Raw genomic sequence first — 9118 nt, 5'->3', positions numbered from 1 at the left:
CAAGGGCCCTTTTCACCCTCTGCTACCTCCGAAGCTCAGTCACTGACTGAACTCAACTGGCCCCTGTGGCTTTCTGGGGAATTTGCCTCTCGGAGCACTGGTCCCATGTTCTCAGCTGCATAACCCGTGTTCCGCACCCTCTGAAGTCAGAGCCACCACCTTGTTGGGGGTGGGCCTTGTAGCAACTGGTCTGAAAGGGAGTGAGGTCATCCTGGTAGGGGCAACCATGACGGAGTGAGGTTGAGAGGGCTTCTTAGTCACTGATGCTGCCCAGATGCAGCCAGAACCAGCCCAAACCTTCCAGTAAAGAGGCCTTCACCCTGCAGTGGCATGGGCAGGGCTGAGTCTACTCTGTTCTATACAAGTTCTTATGCCGTGCTTATCACCATACTATCTGTACCTTCTGGTCATGCACTGAGCAACATGACCAATATCAGTTGCGTGTTTGTTCCCTCATCCTCTCCCCAGGAAGAGAAGTTAGGGCAGGAGTGCTGTTATATCTCTCACACTCTCCCCCTCCCTTGTAGGTTTGTTAGAGAAAGCAGGTCAAAGAAATACACCATGCACTTAGAGCAGGAGATGGTGACTCTTGTGATGGGGCATAGTTCCTTGGGGGGGGGGGGGGGTTTATTTCAGTTTTGGGGGGGGGTGGGGGGGAGGCCTTTGTCTGGGGGGGGGGGGGGCGGGACTGCGGGGGGGGGCGGGGCCATGCTGGGGAGGGTTTCCCTCTACAAAGGGCTGGCAGGGAAGACCTGCTTATGGGGGAGTGGGAGGTTCTTTTGATCTTACTGAACATTTGTGTTGCAGTTCATGTGGCTACATGCAATTACCCATAGGCCTTTGCAGTGAGAGGAGAGAATGAAAGTAACAGTGATTGATTAATGGTCTGTCCAAGAAGCTGGATCTATCCAGGGAACCCTATAGACTCAGGTAGGTTCCACATGAGTCCTTGGGCTATTTTCAGGGGTCTGTTGCAACAGCTTTCCACAAATGACACACAGCATTCTAAAGCCAGGCCTACCAGCCCCCTGCATTTAAAAAAAATCAGGCCTGAAAAAATGACCAGATTGGCCCTAAATAAATAAACCCCGAAAAACCAAACAAACCCCGAAACCCATCAGACTTTAAATCAATAAGCCATGTTGGGCTCTTTTCATTGCCTTCCCAGTTCGGCATCATGTTTTCAAGATTTTCTTCTCTGCACCTGGGGGGGGGGCCCTAGCAACTTAAAAGCTGAGATTCTCCCCTGCTCATGTGACTCTGGGAGCTGGGGCTTTAAAAAACAAATCGCCCATTGTGAGTAACTGGCCCCAGGAGCAGCCACTCCCCTCTCAGGGCCAACACCAGGCTGTGGCTCTGGGACGGCACCTTGGTGCCTCTTCACGTGCTGTGCAGCTGGGCGCGTTGCCTGAGCCTGCTGTCAGTGAGCTTGGGGCCCTGGCTAGTCCATCCCTCCCCCCTTCCCCCCCAGGTGCCTCCGTGTTATGAAAATAAACGATGAGCTCCAGAGATGCCAAACACGCTGGGATGGGTTTCCAAGGCAACCGGAGTGTGTGAGCAGGAACAGCAGTGGAGAAGGCTGGTGTGGGGTTGCCATAGCGACAGGAAGAGCCAGCTTGGCTTTTCCAAACCTTGCTCCAGTTCCATCACCTCCTTCGGTGGCTGCAGGGCTGGCCCCCGCTGCTGGCCCGTGTGGCTTTTGTCCCATCCCTGCTCGCCAGCAGCAGGGAGAGTTACCCGCACAGGGAGTTGGGGATAAGCGGCCAGCAGGCTGGCCATGCTGAATGGCAGAGGGGTCATGCCCCCCAGTCAGGACAGGGGAGGGAGCTGCTACTTCCCCACCTGCCTAAGCAATGGGACGCCCCACCCCATGCACCCACTGCCCTGCTCTCCCTTGCTATAGGAGCTCTCAGCAGGCAGGACCTAGGCCGTAAGGCTGGGGATCAGTGGGGTTCCCCTGCTCTAGGGGCCCACAACAGGACAGGACCTGGCTGCTCACAATAAAGGATCAGTCGAGTGGCCGGCACCTTTAGAGAGGGGCTCACGGCCGCAGCCCTGCTCTAGGTGAGTAGTTCTGTCTCCCCGTGGCTCACCCTACACTCAGGGGGCCCATCCTCAGATTCCCTGTCTTTTTTTTTTTTTTTTCCCCCCTCTGCCTCTGCAGTGGCTGAAGACCATGTCCCTATGAATCCAACCCTAGGCCCATTGCACCTCGCCTCCTGCCATCCCTCTGCAAACGCTGTCCCCTCACACCCCCTGCTGGAGGCAGCCAGGAGTGCTTCTGCAATCGAGACTGCCATTAGTGCATTGCAGAGCAAAAATGTTCATTCATTCCTGCAGGCCCTCAGCCTGATCCCACGCACGGGGCGAGAGAAGGCACGGAAGTGTCCATGCCGGGAGCAGCAGTTGAGATCTATGTTCACTGCACCAGCCCCCCACCCATCGCTCAGTCCCAGAACACCCCCTGCTTGGGCCAGGTCCAATTTCCAATCGCTCCTGTGCTAAGCCTCCCTCAGGAAAGGGTGGGAGTCCATACTCTGCTGCCCCCACACTGCGCCAGGAACGTGGGGTTTGTGGCCGCAGGAGTCACCCTCTCCCTCCGTACTGCTCCAGGGAGGCAGCTACGTTCCAGCCTCAGGTTCGCAGACGATGTTTGCAGTTGCAGGTGCTGTGGGGTTTTGAGACTCACCGCTGTGAGGAGGTGACTGAGTTGGCGGCTAGTAACGAGCAGGGCCCAGCAGCACCGGCACAAACCCAGGACATAAGACCCAAAACCCATTGGGGAACTTGCTGGCCTCTTGCACCTGACTCATCGCTCCACCTGCACAGCCACTGAGTGGGGAGCTCTTGGGACCCCCCAGCCCTTGGGGGACAGAGCACCAGGGGAAGGGGAGCTTCTATAGAGGGAGGGGGCCCAAGGAAATAATATCACTATGCAAAGGGGGGGTTGGGGAAGGAGTGTGTTGGAACAGCAACTAGCTTCCCCAGCAGCACCATCTTCAGTGACTACCTGCTCTCTGCTAAGGGTAAGTCAACACCAGTGATCCCAGGCTCTGACTTGTTTTCGCCCAACACCACCTCCCACAAAAAAACCCAAACAGCTGACCCAGGGTTGGTGGGGCTTTGAGCCCAGGCGTTTACACAGCTGGGGAGCAGGGGGGTTAGAGCCCAGGGCTCTGGTTTAACATGGGCTGGAACCTGCCCACTTTGCAAAATGACTCATATTGACATCCTCCAGTGCCTGCCGACAAACACCCCGCAAGGACAGCCAAGGTCTCCTGCTGTTGGCTGGACTAGAATCCTGGAGCATCTCAGCACAAACCCCTGTGGGCTCTGCCCCCAGCCACACACAGTTGAGTGGGGAAACACTGAGGCCACAGTACCATGGGGAAGGGCTTTGCTGTGGGAATACCCACAGCTGGGCTAGGCTAACCAAGGCACTAAGCACTCAGGGTAACTATGCTGTAAAGACATGTCCTAAGTTTCCTCCATGCAGGGTCCCCTTTTAGTGGAGGTGTTTTCCTGGCATGCCTTTCTGGGGCTGGCCCTTTAAATATGGGTGAGCCAAACTGCTGCATCCCTAAAGTAGCCATTTTGTAACAGGCTGCATCTCCCTCCCTGCCTGCTGGTAAGTACCTGTGGGGATCTCCCCTCCCACTAGGGTTTCATCTGCACTCCTATGTTGCCTGGGGCTGTTGAATTGTTTTGTGCCTGTGGGGCTGGAGTGTTGAAAACCAGCTAGTAAGTGGGCCAGGGTGAGTACAAGGCTCTGTAATGAGTAACTCCCCTCCTGAGAGAGCGATCCTGTGAAAGTCCTGCGCTGTGGTAGAGCATTTCTCCCCCTTGGGCCTGTCTAGGTGATCCACGCAGCAGCTATGTCCCCCCCACACCGCTCTTAAAAATTAGCCTGTTCTTTTACTAGGGTGTGGCTTAAAGAAAGACACAAGCCCAGCCTCTGATCCTTCTCTTTATAAATAATGACCAACATTGATTCAGGGAGTCCTCCTCCTGGGATCCAACAGCTGGGGGCGGTCAGGAGCCAGGGCTGCTGCAATCCACCCTCCCATGCTTCAGCTGTGGCACTGCCTCAAACTCCCACATGTGGGTGTAAAGGGGGTTCAAGAGTTGGATGGTGAGGGCGGCACAGGGCCCCAGCTGCTGGCCTCACTCACAGGGGAAGCCTCTTCAATTCAATACCCTCACGCAGGAGACCATGAGGGAAAGACAAACACCCTACCCCCTCCCCCCCACCCTACACACAAACACCAGAAACTGCTGCTGCATGGAGCCTAGCCAGAGGCGGCACCAACCCTGGCTGTTGAGTTGTGCAATGCATGCTGCCCCCTCAGCCGGGCCCTCTCTACCCTCAAAGCCACAGCCCCAAACTACCCTGAGCCTCCCATCTCCCCCGCAGCTTCCGCTGGCCTCTTCCCAGTGCGTTAGCTGCACAGCAGTGACAAAGACGTGCTAGAAAAATAAACTCTAGTGTAAAATCTGTCCCCTTCGCAGGAGCAAAAACACCGTGTCCAAACTGCATCCCCAGCCACCGACGGAGCATTGCACCGCAGGCCTGCTGGGCTCCAGTCCGCCTCTTCCTGGGGTCAGCACCGAGAAGGCCAGGCCCAGGAAGAGACTTGGAGGAAATTAGTTCCCATCAGACTCTCCTAGCAGAGCTGGGACTGCTGGGAACAGACCCACTATGAGGCTTGGGTGAGGGGGGGAAACTCAGCAAGAGCTTCGTGCTGAGTGATGCTAATTCAGGCCACATGCTCCAACCACCATGTGACCAGCACTGAAGAGGGGGATCATGAGCACACCCCCAATCCCAGCCTAGGAGGCGGTGCTTGCAGCACCCCCCCCCAACCCTATGGTTGTGAGCTCGCATCCCAAGTCACTTGTGGTTTGCACACTGCTCCCCAAGCTGCTGGGGTTAACCCCTTGTGGATCACACACTGCTCCCTAAGCTGCTGGGGTTAACCCCTTGTGGATCACACACTGCTCCCCAAGCTGCTGGGGTTTTATGGGCACAGTGGTGCTGCCTAGTGCCAGGGACTTCACTGCTCTTGCCCTGGTACCGTTTGAAGCCCCTTCTCCCCCTCAGGCCTGGTAGAGGGGCACTACCCTGTCTATGGGGCTCCTGCAGATGGGGCAGGTGTGGCTAGGCAGAGCCTCGTAGCAGCGGAAGCAGCAACAGACATGGCCGCAGCATAGCAGGACGCACTCGCGGGGCCGTGTCAGGCAGATGATGCAGGCGTCCTCCGACGCGTCCTCCCCAGACTCAGTCGCTGTGTCCCCGTTGCCCCACAGGGCCTCGAACTCCCGCCGCTGCTCCTCCTGCTCCTGCTTGTGCCGGCGCTGCTGATAGGCCTGGCAGAGGGCGTACAGGATCACCGCCACGCCTGTCAAGCCGCACAGCACCGCCGCCCCCTTCCAGAAGCTGCTCACTGACTCCATCTCCGCCAGCAGCGTCTGCCAGTCCCCCAGGTGCAGGAAGTAGTTGGACCCATCAGCTGGGGGCTGCAGGTGGAGGGTCCCATCTGGGTGCATGGCCAGCTCCCCGATGCCAGTCAGGCTTGCCCCCACTCGCAGCATCTCCTCTGTCTCCAGCAGGCCCTTGGGCTTCTCCCCGCTCAGGTAGTGACTGATCAGGTCTTTGAAGCCGTGGGTTGGGTGCTGGAAGCGCTCATACACAGTCTCCAGGGGCAGCCGGACAGCCCGTAGAGGGCTCTCTACACTCACCCGTGTCACTGCCTCAGCACTGGGGGATGCCAGGGCAAAGGGCACCGTGTACACCTGCTCCGAAACCACCCGCTCACTTTCATTCCTGCAACCAATCAAGAGCGCCGCAGCTGAGCCAGTGGCTCAGAAACGGGCCTCCAAAGGCCCTAGATCCCTGGTCTGCCCTCACCCCACAGGCTAACCTTGCTCTCCTACCTTACCCCACTAGCGAGTGGCCCTGGGGGCACAGTCTGTGGGCCTCTGATGTAGCTGAGTCCCCAGCCCAGGCAGAACGAATCCAAACCAACCCAGGCCTGCAGAGGACACTGCCTCCACTGCAAGAAGGGAATCTGCCGTAGGTGCAGCTCTGCCATGCACCGCAGATCTGCTGGCCCCATGTGCTCCCCCACACTGCCTGCTGCTGGTGCCCCTCTCTTCCCAACTGTTAGCCCACCCCTCCCTCCCGGGTCTGCCCCAATGCCCACTCACCAACTCCGGGCGAGGCTGTTCCAGATCAGTCGATGCTCCTTCAGAACTAGTTTCTGGATCACTCCCTGCAGCTCCTCGTGGTGCTGGCTGGACAGAGCCGCTTTTGCTGGCAGGACAATCCCTATGGATAATGTGGAGGGGGTGTGATCTCTGTGAGGCAAACCCTGGTTCATGGAGCATCTCCAGCACCCAGAGCTGTCTAGAATTCCCCCAGGGTCCCTGGGGCTATAATTCAGCACAGTCCTGTAGGAGACTAGGTTTGACTAGTGGGTTGGGAGAGCTTTAGCTGCTTAACTAGGAGTCCCCCTCCCCCTCCAAAAATTCAGCAAGGGGCGGTCTCCCCTCTGGGACCCAGGGAGGACATCCCAGGAGGTGTTTCTGAATGGCTACCCACATGTTGCTCTGCAGCCTGTAATTCCCCAGTTACTAGAATTGAGATTCCAAACACACCAGGAGATGACATGCTGCTGCTGTGAAAGTCGCTGAGAGATGAGTCCCAGTGCACCAAGCTGGAGAAGCGTGCAGGGATCTTACCTTCTAAGGCAACATAATGCAGACACTGGCCACTGGTGGCAGATAGCAGGTCAGGCAGACCATCATCTACCTGAAGCTTCGGGGCCTCCTGCAGAAGGAGAAAACGGAAATGAGAGTGAGGCTCAGCCACTTTCAATCTCAATGAGCTGCTACTCAGCTCCTGCTGGGGGGGGAACATCCACTCTGCCTATGCCTTGTTGTGCCCCACCTCCAGAGGCCAGTGGGTACCTCCCTCTTCCCTGGAATGTCTTTGGCCCCCAGGCTTTGCACTGTGGCATCGGTTCACTTAATCCACGTTACTCTGCAGGCCGTGGAAAGGTGGCACTAGATCAGCCCCTGGGTGATTAGGGCATGTTGCAAGGGAATAGGGCCCCTTACTGGAGTCTCCTCTTTCCGTGAAGCTGACAGCCACCATCCAGCTCTAGCGCTTGCGTGGCTCTGCTGCATTTAGCCACTGGCAGCGTCTCTGCCCGTACGATTCCCACATCAGACCCATCCCTGTGCAGCGGGCCCTGTGCCAGGCATAGCTGGTGAAGCATAGCGTGGCACAGACTCCTTTCCCAGCTGTGCAGGTGGGTAGTGAGGAATCCTGTGAGCAGAACTACAGAAGGGTCTAGATTGAGCGATCGGGGCAGACGTGACCTACCAAATCCCACCGTACGGTCTGTCCCGCCTTCTCTTTTAACCAGGAGATCCGGCCCACGGGGACTATCATGCCCAGCAGGCCGTACGCACTTCGGAGACTACAGGTCCGAGCATGCAGTGGCCAGCCAAGTTCTAGGATACAAGTGCGCCAAGCCAAGCGAAGGCCACCGAGGTGTGCCAGAGACAGCGGCGCAGAGCACCTGGTGGGATTCCCGGCACGGGGGTGCAAACAAGACGGCCAGAGCCAGGGCTGTGCTGGCTGGTATCCCCGGAGGTGGAGCGCTGCAGGCTGGGATCTGTAGGCCCCGTGGCTGAGCCCTGCGGGGCGGGGAGCAGGGTCCCCCCCTTGCCCTGTTTGGGCACCTGGACACCTGTTAAGGCGGCCCTGGGCTGGGCAGCGTTCGGGGCGCGGGCAGGAGGGGAGGGCCAGGGAGCCCCAGGTACCTGGATCCGAGCCAGCGCTTTGGCCTTCTTCCTGTACAGGTAATAGAAGAGGCCGGAGAAGGCCAGGCTGGAGGCCAGGCACAGCAGCTCCCCGGAGGTGACGGGCAGGGCGTCCATGGTGCCGGGCAGGGGCGCCGCGACTGCAAGGAGAGCACACGAGGGGCTGCCCGTTAGCCTGGGGCTCCCACGTGGGGCTAGGCCCGGCAGGCGGGCGCCCCGCGACCCCTTGCTGGGAGACTCACCCGGGCCTGGGAGGAACCGCCCCTCTTCCGACGCCTATTAGGGCTCCAAGTTCCAAGAGTCCAGGACCGGCTGGGAGCCACAGCCCCGCCGCGCTGCCCCCTGGGAGATGGAGTCCGGCCGCGCTCGGCTCCTGGGGGCCGCCGCGGTGCCGAGAGCTCGTGGAACTACAGCTCCCAGCGTGCACCGCGCCGCGCCTAGGGGTGCTCGGAACTACTACTCCCGTCGAGCCTTGCGCCGGGCAGACCTCAAAGGGGCGTTGGGGGAGAAGAAACGTCGGGCCAAGGGTCTGCGGCGCCGCTCCACGGACTACGGCTGCCGTGAGGCACTGCGGCGAACGCGCTGGCCACGGCCCTATAGTATTGGGGGAGGAGGGGCACGCGGGGCGTCCGTCAGCTCTACGGGCCTGCAGCAGCCACGTTCTTAATACAGGGGCACAAAGGGCCGGTCCTGGGCCCCAGGGGGCGGGGCCAGGGGGAGGTTCAGAGGTGCAGGAGGAGGGATAGCTCAGTGGGGTGATCATTAGCCTGCTAAACCCAGGGTTGTGAGTTCAATCCTTGAGCGGGGACTGGGGTAAAAATCTGTCTGGCGATTGGTCCTGGAGTTTAGACTAGATGACCTCATGAGGTCCCCTCTAACTCTGATATTATATGCACGCTTTTCATAGCCAAATAACTGTCTGTTTGTAATGATCCCTGACATCCAAACTTCTCCCCTGCTGCCAGGGGCGGCTCCAGCACCAGCGCAGCAAGCACGTGCCTGGGGCGGTAAGCCACAGAGGGTGGCAGTTGGGCGGCTTGGCTGCGGAAGGTCTGTTGGTCCTGTGGTTTCGGCAGCAATTCGGCAGCACGTATGCCGAAGCCACAGGACTGGCCGATCACCTGCAGAAATGCTGCCAAATCTGTGTGACTGTGGACCGCCAGCGAAGGCTGCCTGACTGCTGTGCTTGGGGCAGCAAAAAACATAAAGCTGCCCCTGCATGCTAATCCCCCTTTGCACTCACGTGCTGGTTTGTTATTTGCTGGCTTGCTCCACAGACTGGTTTGTT

The 9118-nt window shown here is 58.7% G+C and overlaps 1 protein-coding gene across 1 annotated transcript; it reads right to left on the bottom strand.

The window, feature by feature from the left end:
- Positions 1 to 3954: 3954 nt before the first annotated feature.
- LOC117883215 (mitochondrial ubiquitin ligase activator of nfkb 1-A-like) lies at positions 3955 to 8122 on the bottom strand. The gene is made up of 5 exons (XM_034782313.1): positions 8073 to 8122; positions 7831 to 7970; positions 6742 to 6829; positions 6208 to 6328; positions 3955 to 5824 (listed from the first exon to the last, which is right to left on the bottom strand). The coding sequence occupies exons 2-5, from the start codon at positions 7945 to 7947 to the stop codon at positions 5098 to 5100; spliced, it is 1053 nt and encodes a 350-aa protein (XP_034638204.1). The 5' UTR covers positions 7948 to 7970; positions 8073 to 8122; the 3' UTR covers positions 3955 to 5097.
- Between the last annotated feature and the right edge of the window lie 996 nt (positions 8123 to 9118).

Source organism: Trachemys scripta, chromosome 9 (assembly GCF_013100865.1).
Source record: "Trachemys scripta elegans isolate TJP31775 chromosome 9, CAS_Tse_1.0, whole genome shotgun sequence".
NCBI classification, from domain to species: Eukaryota; Metazoa; Chordata; order Testudines; family Emydidae; genus Trachemys; species Trachemys scripta.
This window is presented reverse-complemented; position numbering and strand designations above follow the sequence as displayed.

Excerpts from the sequence above, each read along its gene's own strand:
- LOC117883215 (XM_034782313.1), bottom strand. The coding sequence starts at position 7,947 with ATGGACGCCCTGCCCGTCACCTCCGGGGAGCTGCTGTGCCTGGCCTCC. Across the intron at positions 6,830-7,830 it reads AAGCGCTGGCTCGGATCCAG|GAGGCCCCGAAGCTTCAGGT; the intron begins GTACCTGGGGCT and ends CTCCTTCTGCAG. Across the intron at positions 5,825-6,207 it reads AACAGCCTCGCCCGGAGTTG|GAATGAAAGTGAGCGGGTGG; the intron begins GTGAGTGGGCAT and ends GATTGGTTGCAG.